At 36.9% G+C, this 17,370-nt stretch overlaps 1 protein-coding gene across 1 annotated transcript in view; it reads left to right on the plus strand.

Annotated features, from left to right (window-relative positions):
* Nucleotides 1-17,370, plus strand: part of Ktn1 (kinectin 1) — a 136,297-nt gene that overhangs the window by 98,412 nt on the left and 20,515 nt on the right. The window contains exons 26-32 of the mRNA XM_045153896.1: nt 147-215; nt 1,033-1,070; nt 6,155-6,245; nt 9,532-9,597; nt 11,808-11,845; nt 13,084-13,174; nt 15,110-15,196. Of these exons, the coding sequence (XP_045009831.1) occupies nt 147-215; nt 1,033-1,070; nt 6,155-6,245; nt 9,532-9,597; nt 11,808-11,845; nt 13,084-13,174; nt 15,110-15,196 (480 nt within the window). The remainder of the gene's footprint in view (nt 1-146; nt 216-1,032; nt 1,071-6,154; nt 6,246-9,531; nt 9,598-11,807; nt 11,846-13,083; nt 13,175-15,109; nt 15,197-17,370) is intronic.

Here is a 17,370-nt window from a genome sequence, read left to right on the forward strand (position 1 = left end):
TGCTGTGAGTGTAAGGATAGCCTGGGACTACAGAGGGGTTCCAGGTCAGCCTGGAAACAAACAAACAAAAAAAAAAAAAGTGAAAAATACTTTTTAAAAAAGAAGTTGTTTGAAAATCATTTCATGTATCCTCCCCTTTTTTAAAGGATCTTCGAGAAGAAAATGAATCTTTAAAGGCACATGTTCAAGAAGTAGCACAACATAACTTGCAAGAGGTATAGTACCAACAAATAATGAACAGACTACTTAAGGAATGAGAAATCAGGATTGAATGTACTGAAGAGTAAGGAATATGTTCTCAGGCTGTGGAGATGGCTCAGCGGTTAAAGATGCTTGCTTGCAAAGCCTACAGGTCCAGGCTCAATTCCCCAGTACTCACGTAAAGCCAGATGCACACTGTGGTGCATGCGTCTGGAGTTTACAGCAGCAAGAGGCCCTGATGTGCCTCTTCTTTCTCTCTCTTTTGCAAATAAATGAGTGAATGACTGAATATATTGAAAAACTTATTTTTTTTACAAAAAAAATGCATTCTCAGTTTCTTTGCCTCCAAAATCATGTTGTCGTTATAGTTTTGTTATTATTATTGAAGTAAGTTAACTTTCATTATTGCTAAGCCATATTTAAAGTTAATTTGTTGGGTTAATACTATAAGCATTTCTCCTTTTTTTCAAATGCATTCCAAGCTCATTTGTAACTGTTTAGATTATATGCTAATTTATAATACTTTAGAAAATAAACATTAAAAATGAAGTTTGATTTAAAAAAAAACACAAAAACATTCAGGTTGGTAATTTCAGCCCTCAAGAGGCTGAGACAAAGCAGACTGTGAGTTTGAGGCACACTGGGCTACATTAAGTTTAAGGTCAGCTTGGACTTCACAGCCAAAACCCTGTCTCAAAAAAAACAAGGGTGAAAAAGTAGAAAGAAAACCCATTCTTTTGTTTTACAGGTAGCCTTAAATTTACCACAGATTGTATTATTGTACCTGACTTATTTTGATGCTGGAATTAACAATGTGAATGTATTTTTTAGGCATGTTCTACAGCACGATTTGAAGAACTTGAAATCGTGTAAGTACACTTTCACAGCATTTGATTAGAGAGTCCACACTTATTTGTGTGTATGAGTGTGTTTGGATGTGGGTGTGTGCACTGCCAAAGCATGCATGTGTAAGTCAGAGGACAACCTTGAACGCACCTTCCACCTTTTTTTGAGATTACCTCTCTTGTTGTTCATCTCTGTGTCTACCTGGCTAGATGGCCAGTAAGTGTCCAGATTCTTCTTGTCTGTACCTGCTTTCTTGCTGTAGGCACAGTGGTACTACAGATGCTAGAGCTACACATCTGGCTTTATGTGGGTGTGGGGAGCCTAAACTGAGGCTGTCAGGCTTGAGCCATCTCCCCTGTCCTCTTAAAATGTATTTGGATGTGATTTGCCTAAGTCATTAACTTGCCAAATATGAATTATAGTTGGAGCCAAATGGTATAAGACTCTGCTGTAGAAAGCAGAAGTCCTTAAAAGTTAAATACATTTAGACTACCCTTTAAAATGTTAAACCTGTTTTCTCATATATTCTTACAAGTAAATATAGACTGGTTTAAGTCCTGATTTTTATTTTTTTAAAACTTTTTAATATTTATTTGACAGAGAGGGAGAAAATGGGCATGCCAGGGCCTTCAGCCGCTATAAACGAACTCCAGATGCATGTGCTACTTTGTGCATCTGGCTTACGTAGGTCCTGGAGAATTGAACCTGGGTCCTTTCTCCTTGCAGGCAAGTGCCTTAACTGCAAAGCCATCTCTTCAGCCTAAGTCCTGTTTTTTAAAACAAATTATGCAATTATTACAAAGAGAAAATAGTTGATTTCAAATTGATCAGATGATAATCTTAGACCTAATACAAATAATGGAGTTAAAGTCTTAAAAATTTTTTGTACATTTTATTTATTTACTTAAAAGAGAGTGAGGGGTAGAGAGAGATAGAATGGGCACGTCAGGGCCTCTAGCACTGCAGACGAACTCCAGATGCATGTGCCAACTTGTGCCTGTAGCTCACATGAGTGCTGGGGAAATTGAATCTGGGTCCTTAGGTTTCACAGATACGCACCTTAACCACTAAGCCATCTCTCACTCTCTCTTTTTAAATTAATTTATTTATTTGAGAGAGCAAGAGAAAAAAAGAGAATTGGCATGCCAGAGCCTCTAGCCCCTGCAGATGAACTCCAGATGCATGTGCCACTTTGCGCATCTGGCTTACATGGATTGTAGGGAATTGAACCTGGGTCCTTTGGTTTTGCAGGCAAGCACCTTAACTCTGCTAAGCCATCTCTCCAGCTCAGAGTTTAAATCTTTCTATAATAATACTTACTTATCGGGAGAACAGATCTTGTCATATATTTATTCTGTGCTGAATAATGAAAATATTGTCAGTAGCATAGGACGTGTCAGTCTTTTTTTTCTTTTATAAAATGTGTACCCAACTTTTTTTTTTTTTTTTTTTTTTTTTCTGAGGTAGGGTCTCACTCTACCGCAGGCTGACCTGAAATTCATTCTAAATTCTCAGGGTGGCCTCAAATTCACAGCAATCCTCCTACCTCTGCCTCCGAGTGCTGGGATTAAAGGCATGTGCTACTACACCTGGCTGTATCCATCCTTTAAATTTTATTTTATTTTAATTTATTTATTTGAGAGAGAGAGGCAGATAGAATAAGCACACCAGGGCTCTAGTCACTGCAAATGAATTCCAGATGCATGCACCATCTTGGGCATCTGGCCTTACATGAGTACTGGGGAGTTGAACGTGGGCCATTTAGGCTTTGTAGGCAAGTACCTTAACCACTGAGCAATCTCTTTAGCACTGAAACTGTTAAGATAGGTTACTTGTCTTTATGAAAAGGAAGATGACTTTGCTTGACCCTAAGATTTTGCATTTATAGAGCTGTTTATCTGACTGCTAATGAGTAATTGTTGAGGTGCTTTTCTCTCTCTCTCATCTGTTACCTTAGAGACATATTGGTAGTCCCTTTATAGTAGTATATAAATCATTAAAGTATACACATTTGGGGCTGGATAAATGGCTCAACAGTTAAAGGCACTTGGTTGCAAAGCCTGACATCCTGGGTTTGATTCTCTAGTACTCACATAAAAAACAGATGTAGAAAGTGACGCATTTGTCTGGAGTTTGTCTGCAGTGGCAGGACTCCCTGGTATGCCCATTCTCCTTCCCTTTCTCTCCTTACAAATCAGTAAATAAAAACATTTTAGGACTAGAGAGGTGGCTTAGTAGTTGAGGCACTTGCCTATAAAGCCAAAGGACCCAGGTTTGATTTCCCACGACCCATATAAGCTAGATTCACAAGGTGTCGCATGCATCCGGAGTTTGTTTGCAGTGTTCGGAAGCCCTGGCATGCCCATTCTCTCTCTCTCTCTCTTTCTGTCTACTTCTCTCTCTTTCTCTCAAATAATAAATAAATAAAAATAAATATTTAAAAACCATTTTAAAAACAAATTTTATGAGTCTATATGTTTACATAGCTTAAGTATAGTTTTAGGTTTATGTCTGCCTTACATTTTTCTTGTCATTTCTTTTGTAAATTAATAGACTTTATTTGGAGGGCAAGGATCACTCTAGATTTACAGAAAAAAAAAATCACAAAGTACAGTTTCCATTACCCCATTTTTCCTATTATTAACATCTTGCATTAATATGGTACATTTATTATCATTGGTGAGCCTATAACAATTCAGTTGTTAATTAACTGAAGGCTACAATGTACATTGAAATTCACCTTTTGTAGGTTTTTTTTTTTAAAGCAAGACACAGAGAGACAATATGAATGAATGAATGAATAAATGAATGAATGAATGAATATTGGTGTGCCAGGGCCTCAGCCACTGTAATCAAACTGCACATGCTTATGTCTTGCACTTGCCTCACCTTTGTGTGTCTGGCTAACGTGGGATCTGGAGTTAGAACATGGGTCCTTAGGCTTCACAGGCAAGCACCTTAACTGCTAAGCCATCTCTCCAGCCCTGTAGGTGTTAATAAATGTATGATTATGATATACCCATCAATATTGTATCATATGGAATAGTTTCACTATCTTAAAAATCTCTTGTGCACCTATTTCTTCTACCCTCTCTTCAGTTACTTTCCAACCCTCTTTTTTCTTAAAGTTTTGGCAATCAGTGGTCATCTTTTTTTGTTGTTCTTCTTTTTTGCTTATTTGTACATGTGTATGTGATGGGGTGTGTGTGTGGTTTATACATGTATATGTGCCTTTGTAGTATCCTCTGCACTCACCTACAGCTGGATGGGAGTGTTGTTTTGTGGTGGCTGGAGCAGAGCTCCTCCATCACTCTTCCCACCTGTTTTGTTTGAGCTGTAGTCTGTTATTGATACCAGAGCTTGCTGCTTTTTTTGAGCCCAGGAGATTCCTTGGTCTCTTGGCTCTCCTTTGCTGGACTAGGATTACAGATGCATGTGGCTACACCAGCTGTTTACCTGGGTTCTGGGGATTCGAACTCAGATGGCTTCAGGCCCCCTTAGGCCCTCATGCTTGTACAAGAAGTACACATAACCACTAAGCCATCTCTCCAGCCTCACCACCGATTATCTTATTCTTTCCATAATTTTGTTTTTACAGGACATCATAGGGTAGAACAAGTATGTAGCCTTTTCAGATTGGCTTCTTTCACTTAGCAGTATAAATTTAAGGCTTCCCCTTTATTTTCATTCTTCCCTTTCTCCCTTCTCCCCCACTTCCTCTACCTCTCACCACAGAGGCTCATCCTATAGCTTGCCCGGAACTCATGGCATCCTACATTGATTTCCTGAGTGCACACTAATTCAAACTGTTTCATTCTTTAATTCCATTCTTCAAGTATGTTTTTAACTTTATATGTATATATGGATTTTTAAATGTCTTGGCGTTGTTGAGTAAAGTAGGATAAAATAGTGTCCTACTCAGTAAACTTTTATGCCTTCAGACACTAAGGATATTGAAATGGGTAAGATGGGTTCTAGCCATAAGGAAGTAGACAAACAGGTCATTTAACAGTGTTAAGTATTGTGAAAGAACTTTGTTGCTTAAAATAGTAAGGACAGTTGGGACTCATGGGCTAGATATAGTAAAACTTATATCAAGATTGGTTAAGAAAGTACTAAATAAAAACGCATATACACTAAGTAAAAATGTATATATACCTTGTTAACACAAGGGCTTAATTGTTTAATTTCCATGTTCAGTGAACTATGATTTAAGATTAGTGGTGGCAAAGATTTTTAAGTAGTCTTTTTTTTTTGTTCGTTTGTTTTTGTTTGTTGTTTCAAGGTAGCGTCTCACTCTACCTCAAGCTGACCTGGAATTCACTATGTAGTCTCAGAGTGGCCTTGAACTCCTGGTGATCCTCCTACCTCTGCCTCCTGAGTGCTGGGATTAAAGGCGTGAGCCACCACGCCTGGCCTTAAGTAGTCATTTTTTTTAAATAATAATTGGTAAAGACATAATCTTGCTTGTATAAGGCCTTTGTTTTAGTTTTGTATTTTTAAAAGGTCATATTTACTTAAGATATGTTAAGTAAGTATTGTCAAGATGGCTCAGTTGGCAAAGTGCTTACTGTCCAAGTATGAGGACTTACTTGAATTTGATCTCTGGAATCCACATACAAAACAGAGTGTGGTGGTACATGTTTATAATCCCAGTGCTGGAGAGGTGGAAGACAGATTCCTGGGGCTTACTGTCCAGCCAGTCTAGTCTACTTGGCAAATTTAGGCCAGTGAGAGACCTTGTCTGAAAAGAAGGTGGATGGTATTGCTGAAGAATGACACTTGACAATATCCTGTGGCCTCCATGTACACATGAACCTGCACACACACACACACACACACACACACACACACACACACACACACAAGTGTTAAGTATAAAATAAGCTGAAGTAGTTTTAGAATGTTCTTGGCTTAGAAGTTGAATGTCCTTGAAAGTAGTGTCCTTTAAAACTAATGTAAAAATAAAATAAATAAAACTAATGTAATCATGTCAGAAGAAATAGTTGGTATGTATTGTCTGTTGACTTTTTTTCTCAGGGGTGATATTGGAGTCTGATTTTCCTTTTAATGTACATTAGTAAAATAAAGTCTGCAAAACTTCTAGGCTGAAAGAAAAAGAAAATGAAATGAAGAGAATAGAAGGTGTGCTAAGAGAGAAAGAGAGTGATCTTTCTAGCCAAACCAAGCTACTACAGGTGAGCATGATTATTAATGGGTGTTATTGTCTTTGCTTGTTTTTGAAAAAATGTTTTAGCTGCTATAAAAATAATGTAATACAGATTGAGCTTCATGCAGATACTGGGTCTCATTCTTTACAGGTACTATTAATGCCCATTGTATCTTTTTTTTGGTTTTTTGAGGTAGGGTCTCACTCTAGTCCAGGCTGACCTGAAACTCATATGCAGTCTCAGGGTGGCCTCGAACTCACAGCAATCCTACCTCTGCTCCCAAGTGCTGGGATTGAAGGCATGCACCACCATGCCCGGCCTCCCATTGTATCTTTTGAGAAAGTATCCATTAATTGCCAATATATTTTTCAGATCTTCCCATATAAGGTTATTTCTACCTGTGTGTGTGGTATGCGCAAGTGTGTATGATGCGTGATGTTTGGGATCAAACCCAAGGCTTGTTAGTAAGTGTGCTACCACTACCTTTGTCTTAAAAACAAATACATCTTTTTTTAAAAAATATTATTTATTTATTTATTTATTTGAGAGTGACAGACACACAGAGAGAGACAGATGGAGGGAGAGAGAGAGAATGGGCGTGCCAGGGCTTCCAGCCTCTGCAAACAAACTCCAGACGCGTGCGCCCCCTTGTGCATCTGGCTAACGTGGGACCTGGGGAACCGAGCCTCGAACCGGGGTCCTTAGGCTTCACAGGCAAGCGCTTAACCACTAAGCCATCTCTCCAGCCCAAATACATCTTTTTTTTGAGACAGATGCTAGTTTTAGAGCTCAAGATAGCCTTGAAAGCTTGCTACATTAGCCCAAGCTAGCCTCAAACTATGATTCCTTTTCTTTGTAGGTCTTGAGTGCTTGTAATACAGGCATGTGCTACCATGCCCAGCTGCCTTTAACTTTATCCAGACAACCCTTTTATTTTCAAGAAAAAGAGAGAAATGAATATGAGCATGCCAGGGCCTCTTGTTGCTGCAGGCGAACTCCAGATGCATGCACCACTTTGTGCATCTGGTTTATGTGGATCCTGAGGAATTGAACCCTGACCAGCAGGCTTTGTAATAGGTTCATAGTACTGTATTGTTGCCTCATCTTTTGCATAGTCAGTTCCAAATGGTGAATAACTAGAATATTAAGGGTTGTTTTCCAAGTTATAAACATTGCTACAGTGACTATCTTTGCACACATACATTTTGACTTCTTTGCTAGTATATCCATATTATATATTTCTAGAAGTAAAATTCTGGGCCAATGGTTTATATGTCTTAATTGTTTTGTTTCCACTTTTGTAAATGTCTATAGTACCTTGGACTAGTCTTGCTCATATTTCATGCTGTGGCAGGTGTGTCCAACTTGTGGCCCTAATAGTGAATATTTAAGGCTTCAGGAGCTGTACTATTTCCCCTTTTTTTCCAGCACCAACAAAAGATGAAAGCATTTAATTCTAAACTTGAAAAGTAGACCATGTTTTAAATTGATTTTTTTTTTTTTTGGTCAAGGTAGATGCTGTAGTCCCAGGCTGGACCTTGTACTCACAGCGAGCCTCCTATCTCTGCCTCCTGAGTGCTGGGATTAAAGGTGTGAGCCACCACTCCTGGTTTAAATTGCTTTTGATAGGGAGGAGTTAAGGCTGTGTTTTATGTAAATTGTTCTTGGATATATATTCTTTTTTCCTTTTTACTGATTTATAAGCCTGTGAGCTGGAGAGATGGTTAAGTGGTTAAAGGCACTTGCTTGCAAAGCCTGATAGTCCAGGTTCAATTTGCAGTGCTCACCATAAAGCCAGGTGCACAAAGTGAAGCATGAGTCTAAGTTCGTTTGCAGTGGCAAGAGGCCCTGGTGCACACATACCATATATTCTGTCTCTAGCTCTCTTTCCTTGCAAATAAACCAAAATCCCCCCAAACCTTGTGTGTGTGTGTGTGTGTGTGTGTGTGTGTGCGCGCGCGCGCGCGCGCGTGCATGGTTGTGTGCTTATATGTGTGTGTGAATGCATGTGGATACAGGTAGAAGCCAGAGGTTAACAACAGTTAATCTTCCTTAGATACTCTCCACCTTAGTTTTTTTGAGACAGTGCCTCACTAAATATGAGCTCCCTGGGTGCGCTAGTCTAGCTAGCCAGCAAGCCCTAGAGATTCTCCTGTCTCTGCTTTCCCAGCTCTAAGCATTTTCCATGGGTGCTGGGGATCTGAACTTGGGGCTTCACACTGGTGCCATAAACACCGTACCCACTAAGCCATATGCAGACTCAAGCCGTTTTTATGTAGTTAATGAAGACTAAACTTTTGTTACTATGTGAGGTGATTTGTTTTCCCCAATTTTACTTGTAACTTCTTTTATGTTTTCCCTCCTCTTTTTTTTTTTCTTAAAATGTTTTAAAAATATATTTTATTTATTTGCCTGGGGGAGGGAGAGAGAGAATGGGCACATCAGGGCATCCAGCCATTGCAAATGAACTCCAGATGCATGTTCCCCTTTGTGCATCTGGCTTATGTGGGTCCTGGAGAATCAAACAAGGGTCCTTTGGCTTTGTAGGTAATTGCCAAGCCATCTCTCTGTCCCTTCCCTCCTCTTTTGTAAGTTTAAAATGTTTATGTTTTCAAATATAAGTCATTTTCTCAGTTTTAAGTCTCAGAAAGAAAGATCTTATTCTGTGATCTAAAAAAATAATAAAATACTGTGGGCCATCTCTCCAGTCCATATTTCTTATTTTCCTTTAATAATTTTACATTTTCTTTAGGTATTTCAGTTCATAAGTAATTTACTTAAGTAATATAGGAGAATAGCATTCTAACCTTAGACAAGAGAGTTAGCTATATTATTAACTAACCCATTATTACTGTAGCAATTGTGTTTCCCCACAGGACTTTTGAAGTATGTGGAAATGCTACTGGTTGTCATAGCTGGAGGAGTGATGCTATTGTATCTATGTGGAGCCAGTCTGTATTGCTAAATGACATTAAACAGCCCCAACTAAAAGAAAAAAAAGTACAGCCCAAAATGCTACTAGTGTTGCGCCTGATAAACTTTGTCTTATCAATTTCAAATATCAACCAGTGCTAAATTCTTACAGGTGTTTAGGTTTATTTCTGAATATTGTTTTGTTTTACAGAGATACACAACTCTGAGGGTAGTACTAAATGTAATGACTGTAATTGCATAGTGTGTTTTGATATATGGCTTATTGTATTCTTTAAACATTGTTACATTATGGAAAGTTTCTAGACTAGAAAATGTTCTAAAAGCTTAGGGAAAACAGTAATCTCTATCCAGATATTCATGTTTAATTTTTATTTAATAGGAAGTACAAGATGAAAATAAATTGATTAAATTCCAAATTGAGCAACTTAAGCAGAACTACCAACAGGTAGATATTATTCTATGTCTTGCTTTTTATTTCTGTGGCAAAGAAATTCCATAACCAATAACTGTCTACAAGTATTTTAATATTTTCTGTTTCATAATTATTCATTTCCTGGATTTTCTATAAATGTAATTTATAATGGCATGTCCAAGGTAAAATGACCTACAATTTATAAAAGTATATGCAAATATTTTAATGTGTATTTCAGTTAAGTTTTATATTTTTGTGCTTATGTTTTGATTTTCTATAATACTTTTTTTAGCATGTCAATTAAATTACTACCTAGGTCAGTTTGAACATGTGTGCATACATTCTCCTCAAACAAAATGTCAGTAATTGGAGAGAAGCTAACACACACACACATACATATGTACATATGTATGTACACATGTATTATGTGATAGGCATTATAAATGTTTCCCATTATTAAAAGTGCCTTTTCAGGATATATTTCTATATGTAAGGGAGATCTGGCTCTGACATCTGTCACTAGGGTTAATTCAGCTGATCTGATTAGCTAGGTAGGTGTCCTCTGCCTCCTTGACCACTCCATATATATCCTTCCTGAAGCTATGAGCTTAGTTGAAGAGGATGACCTTCACCATAAAGTCTTTAAATATACATACATACATACATACATACATACATACATATATATATATATATATATATATATATATATATATATATATATATATATATAATCTATGCACACATAAACACATGTACTGCATTGTTGGGATTGAACCTAGAGTGTTCTAGCATCCTAGGCAAGTATACTACTAATGAGCATCTAAGTCCTCAACCCTACAAAATATATATTACCATAGATTTTTAATTTTATGAATATATATGGATAGATCAGAATGTATTTTAAGGAACAAAGAATTAAGAATTTCTGTTGACAAGAAGCTTCTCATAGTTTCAGTTTGAGATATTTAGTCATTAAGGATTTGCAGTATATGTGAAGATTATGTACCTTTGCATATTCTGTTAAATTAGCTTTGTGTGAGGAAATTAGCTTTTCTTAGTGTTTTAAAGTATTTTTTGCTCCTTTAGAAGCTTAATTTTTTATAATAAAATACAAATTATACAATATGAAAATTAAAAGTATTTAAATGATTGTATAAGAGGCAATTTATAAATTCTTTTTTCCTTTCAAGGTAGGGTCTTACTTTTAGCCTAGGCTTGCCTGGAACTCTCTCTGTAATTCCAAGCTGGCTTTGAATTCACAGATCCTCCTACCTCTTCCCATATGCTTGGATTATAGGTGTGTACCACCACACCTGGCTATAAATTCTTATTAAATACTTTATCCAGTGACAATGAAAATTTGAATTAGCAGGTCTGGTTCAGTAGTTAAAATCACTTGCTTACAAAGCCTGGTAGCCCTGGTTTGATTCCCCAGCACCACATAAGGCCAGATGCACAAAAAGAGAGAGAAAAAGGAAAATTGGAATTAGCATTCAATACAATTTATAAATTTATATATATATATATATATATATATATATATATATATATATATATATTTTGAAGCTAGCCCAACAAATCCCCCCCCCCCCCATTTTATGAGACGAAGTTAGAGAGAATTGGTGTACCAGGGTCTCTGGCCACTATAATTGAATTCCAGACACGTGTACCACCTTGTGCACATGCGTGACCTTGCATGCTTTTGTAAACTTGTGTGCCTGACTTATGTGGTATCTGGGGAGTTGAACATGGGTCCTCAGGCTTTGTAGGCAAGCATCTTAAATGCAAAGCCATCTCCAGCCGTGTGTGTGTGTGTGTGTGTGTGTGTATCTTATCTATGTATGCATGCATGCATGCATGCATGCACATACACATTTATTTATTTGGTGGAGAGGAGGGGGGAGAGAGAGACACATAGAGAGAGAGACTGACTGGGTGTACCAGGGCCTCCAGTCACTGCAAATGAACTCTAGACGCAAGTGCTTCCTTGTGCATCTGGCTAATGTGGAATCTGGAGAATTGAATCTGGGTCCTCTGGCTTTGCAGGCAAACGCCTTAACCACTATTCTGTCCAGCCATACATACATGCATACATACATACATATTTTCTTTTTAAGGTCACTTGATTAAAGTTAAGGTGCTAGCATATGTAGTATATGATATTTTCACCTTTGGTGTTAATTTATTTTGTTGTGTTCTCAGAAACTTTGTTTTGAAATAACCTTTCATTCTTTTAATAGGACTCATCTTTCCCCACTCATGAGGAGTTACTAACAGTGTAAGTAAATAAGTTGGATCCATAGTTTGGGAAGTGGCAACTGTTTTTTAATATGCTAAATCTTTCTCAAATGAGGAGTTAAATATAATATCTAGTGGTCATTGAATTTTTATAGTTTACTTTAAGTATCTTGAACTGCAGGTCAGTAGAGCTTAGCTGTATCTTTGGCTGTAGTTTGTGGATATCTGCAAATTTTTGTCCATAGATCTATTGATTGTAGGCCCATAATAGGGCAGAACATCAAGACAGAAAGATGAGAAAAAGGGGGCTGTTCACCTCATGGTTGACAGAAGCAAAGGAAGATAGGAAGGGGCCATGGACTAGAGACAAGCTACCCTCAAATGAACCACAACAAACAGTCCTTAGTTCAAGGGCCAGGCCGTTTATTGGGCAATCCCTTGTACAAAGCCTTGTGATTGAGTATTATATAGAGCTATTTGTGATTGAGCCGTCTACCCAAGCTACTCTTAACTGTATCAGAAGTGAATTGTGGCACTTTACCTTTGCTTTCTGTATTTCTCAGAAATAACTAAATCATTAGATCAAGAGAAAACAAAACAAAGCATGAATCCTAAGATTGGGTGCAAATGGCAAGTGAATACCCAGGTCACTTTAATGTACTTTTCTTGGTTTGATGAAGTACCCAGTCATAACTGGCTTCATTGCCATCTTTTTACAAAATGCACTTTAGTTCTCCTGCGAACAGTGGCTGCACTGATCCAGGAGAAAAGAAAATAACCCATGGCAGCAATTTGTGCATCTGGAACTGCTTGTAGGGGTTGAGATGTCCTTAGCATCAACTTTGGCATGTTGTCTGATGTGTATAAGCTTATTTTTTAAAAAATCTTGTCTGTGTTTTTAGACAACATCTCATGTAACCCATACTGGCCTTGAACTTTTCATCATCATGTCTCTCGTTGCTAAGGGTTGGGATTCTAGATACAGCTGGTTTTATGTAGTGCTGGGGATCAAACCCAGGGCTTTATGCATACTAAGTAAGCACTCTACCAAATGAATTATATCCCTATCCCTAATTTATTTCTAAATTAAGAATTCAAGGTTGGGTTTTCTATGGCAAATAGTAGCTGAGTTATTAATGTATTTTCAAAGTATCACTTGCTGTTCTTATTTCACAGTAAAAAAAATGTAAACATCTAAATTTTAATTACTGTTTATTAAGTTGTATCACTATCTAAAATTGCTGACTACCTAAAATATGTGTCAATGTTCTGGTTTAGAATTTCAGAAAGAGAGAAAGAAATAACTGGCCTCCAGAATGAGTTAGATTCTTTGAAGGATGCTGTTGAGCACCAGAGGAAGAAAAACAATGTAAGCAAAGCTTTATGAGCATGAGCTTTTCTTCTTAGTACCTCGGTGTCTGGTTCAGGAATTGCTTTTCTTTGAACCTAGTTTTACTTTAAGCTTCTCTGTCTTTGTAAGAAAGCACTGCTGTTTTCTATGTGTATCTTTTTGGAAAGCATTTTTTACAGTAATCGATGTGTTAGAAAGCAATTTTATTATGTGAAAATGTGAATTTTTATACTGAAGATTTTCACTTTAAATATTGGAGCTATAATTAATGCATGTTAGGGTTCTTTGAAATTAAAATGCCATCGACTTTGTTGAAATTTCATTTGAAAAATAGTGCTTTCAAGTTTAGTGTTAGCTTTTCTGTAAGATAATGCCAATATTCAAACCTAATAGACAATAATTATTTTTCAAAAAAATAATTTTGTTTTTAAAGCTTTCTGGAACCTCTGTTTTTCAAGTGAGAGGTATTGCAAATCTCGGCGATTAAGTCATCTACTAGTAGTGTGAGCATGTGGATACATCTTACTGGAACAGAAGGAGCAATCCTTAAGAACTATTAGTACTAGTAATTTTACCAAGCAGACAAATAGAGAATTGGCTGAATTTTGCAAATTCTCTCTTAAAGAAACATGTTAACTCTAGGTAAAATCTAAGGATTCTTGCTAGAGATTTTTTTCCCCCCACACAACAGGATGATTCCTAAGTGTGAGCAAGATGAAATGTGCCAGAAATCCAAGTGATAGTAATAGTAGATGCATATGTGTCTTATGTTATAAATTGAATTTTTTAAAGTGTGTGTTAAATTGCTAGCCTTACAAGTTGGGATTTTCATATACCCCCAAGTTTGTCAAAATTAGGTACGTGAATTACCCTTTATGTGTTGCATAATACTAATTACTAACAGCATTGCTTAATCACAAATCTTGGGTTGAACTTTCCAATATATTGCTAACATCTTACTGTTTTTTTACTTGTTGGAATGCTGAGGTAAAGAGGGCATGGAAATGCCAGTATAACACAGCAGCAGCAGCATGGGAAGCCTTGCAGTATGTAGAAAGAGCCAGGATGCGGGAGGCCAGCAGGCTGCAGCTCAGTCTGTTCTACTTCTGCTGCCCATTTGCTGTGCACACTTGGCCAGATATCTGAACCTTCAGCTGTGGTTTGCCCATCTATAAAGTGAAAAACAAAAATAACTCAGAATATGTAAGGGGTAATGTAGAGTCCCAAGTACAGTATTTGGTAGCTAAACATTCAATAAATGGTGATTAGGAAATGCTATTAAAATCTAGATCTTTCATATCTGTTTTTAATGACCTCTGTTTCTCTTTGAGGAGAATGTACTTAATTGTTTCTTTGCATCATTTGCTTCAATCAGATAGTTTGTAGTTTGTATCAGGTTGTTTCATGGCATATATATTTGAACACGGAAAGAAAGATAGAACACAGTGAGTTCTATCTCATCTTTAGTGAGTCTAGAAGTGTTTTAATTTTCCTAAAACAAAGTTAGATTAATTAAAAAAAAACTTGCTAATGGTGCAATGGGAAGTCCCATGAGCAATACTGGGCCTTGTTTTAAAGTCACATGAAAAGCTTTTTGTAGTACTTGAATACTCACTCTGTCCTTAAACCTCTGACGTTTGATGTACCTGAAATCATACTTGTAATTCTAATTAATGTGTCTACTTTTGAATGCTTTCTTCTTTCACACGTGCATAGTTATCTTAAAAGCTAGCGTATTTGGTTTGTATACTAGAACATGAGAAGTGGGCATCTTTATTTTCTCATTCAAACTTCTAAACATTGCTTTTTATTTTTTGCTAATATACATAATTTCCCATTAAAATAATTTTGCAGTAACCAGCATTTAAATGCAGTGCAAAATACTGATGAAATAAAAAGGAACAATCTTTCAATAATGGATAAACTGAAATCATTCTTTCTAAAAATGATTAGGACCTTCGGGAGAAAAACTGGGAAGCAATGGAAGCATTGGCATCAACTGAAAAAATGCTGCAGGACAAAGTGAACAAGACTGCTAAGGTTGTAATGCTGACTTCTAGACACAGTTCACTGCGCAGAGAAGCTGCAGCTTGTCTTAAACGAAAGCATTGATTTACTGCAATTTAAATATAAAGTCTCCTTGTCATCCACATTCATCATCTTCATCTCTGCTTTTTTCATCTACTCCTTGAGGCTTTAATTTTGGGCATGCCGGATTTGTTGCAGTGACCTCATTGTTAGCATTAGTGAGCACTGTAAGGTGAAGAGTCTCAGACAACTAACTAAAGGCACACTTCCTTATCAGGCAGCACTCCTGTTGAAGTAGATTAGAGAACTCAATGAGAATCTCAAGTCAACGAAACAGTGAATGACCAAGTACATTTTGATAACATAGCTGAGTCTGTGGTGCATAGTGAAGTAAGACTCAGGACAGAAAAATAATTTTTCTAAAACATCCTTAACAATACAAGAAAGCGATTAGTTCTGAGTATGTTACTGGAGATGGTTCCTGAGAAGCAAGGGACTTAAACTTCAGAGTTTGAAGTAGTTGGACAGAAATATCACCGGTGTCATGTTTACTGTGGGATATTAGTATGAAGGAATAATTGTCTTGACTTGAGTATGTAATATACATTCTCTTTATTTTCAAAACCGTGAAGGAAGGACATTCTCCTTGAGCTTGGGTTGTCCATTGCTAATGACTTGTGAAGGAGTAGTTTTTTTAAAAAAAAAATTATTTATTTGAGAGAGAGAGAGAAAGAAAGAAGCAGAGAGGGAGAGAAAGAATGGGCACGCCAGGGCCTCCAAACACTGCAAACAGACTCCCTTGTGCTTTTGGCGTAGGTCCTGGGGAATTGAACTGGAGTTCTTTGGCTTTGTAGGCAAATGCCTTAACTGCTAAGCCATCTCTCCAGCCTGAAAGGAGTAGTTTTTAAATATTGAAAGAACTGAATACATATGCAATATGAATATTGAACTTTGCAGATAGGTTGATGAAGGAACTATATGCTTCCTGTCAACATTCTAGTGTTTGTATGTCAAGATAATCTATTGCATTTTAAATGCAAGTCCAAATGACTTTTTTTCAGTAGAATATATTTTATAATTTTTTGGTCAGTGTTATGTGACTGATTATATTTCCTTTTGTGTAGTAGATTTATATTTACTTATTTACTTGATGGGTCACTAAACTTTGAATTTGAGATAGCTGACAGGTATTAAGACCAGAGACATTTAGGTCAGAAAATAGACTGAAGGTCAGGCAAGATATTGTTTCTTTATGAAGGTTTGCAGTTATATAGTCATTTCTGTCAACAATGAAAGTGGTTTGGTTTTTTCTTATTTCTGTACCTTCTTTTTCACTGTTCAGAGCTATTGTTTCAGTGAGCTAGGATAGCTAGGAAGTGCTGATCATGCAATTCCTGCCAAAAAAATACCACATATTATGATTCCAAAATAAAACTAGAATATGTATGTAATGGCTTCTTGTACAGTTAATGATCTACTCAATAGTATTCCATAGATGAATAGAAATCTCTATTTATTTTAACAAAATTGAGCCAGGTGTGGTGGTACACGCCTTTAATCCCAGCACTTAGGAAGCCTAGGTAGGAGGATCTCTGAGTTCAAGGCCAGCCTGAGACATAGTGAATTTTAGATTAGGCTGGACTAGAGTGAGATCCTACCTTAAGAAACTAAGTAAATAAATAAATTATAACTATGTTAACAGAATTGAGGCAGTCTTTAAAATAGCATAAAGTGATATTGACAAAATGCCTGCCACAAATTTTGCTGTAACTATATAAAACACCTTTAGGTTTAAGGTGCTAGAAATAAAGTCAATTAAAATGAAACAGAGGAGAGCAAACTATCTTTCCCAGATTTTCTTTTCTTCCTTCTTTCTTTCTTTTTGAGGCAAGGTTTAAGTATGTAGATCAGGCCTGGAACTTGGCATCTTTCTTCCTCAATGTCCAGATGCTGAGATTATAGGCTTGTTCCCCCGGAACTTACTCTGTAGACCCTGGCTGGCTTCAAATTCATGGCAGTCCTCCTACCTAGCCTCGCAAGTGCAGGGATTATAGGTGTGAGCAACCACACCTGGTTTTGGAGTTATTTTTAAAGTGGTAAATACTTGTACAATATAAATGACAAGCTAATGTGAACTTTAAATACTCCAATTAGTTAAAGATTGTAATAACTGCTGGGCATGGGTG

The sequence above is a fragment of the Jaculus jaculus genome, chromosome 7, assembly GCF_020740685.1.
Source record: "Jaculus jaculus isolate mJacJac1 chromosome 7, mJacJac1.mat.Y.cur, whole genome shotgun sequence".
In the NCBI taxonomy this organism is placed as follows: Eukaryota; Metazoa; Chordata; class Mammalia; order Rodentia; family Dipodidae; genus Jaculus; species Jaculus jaculus.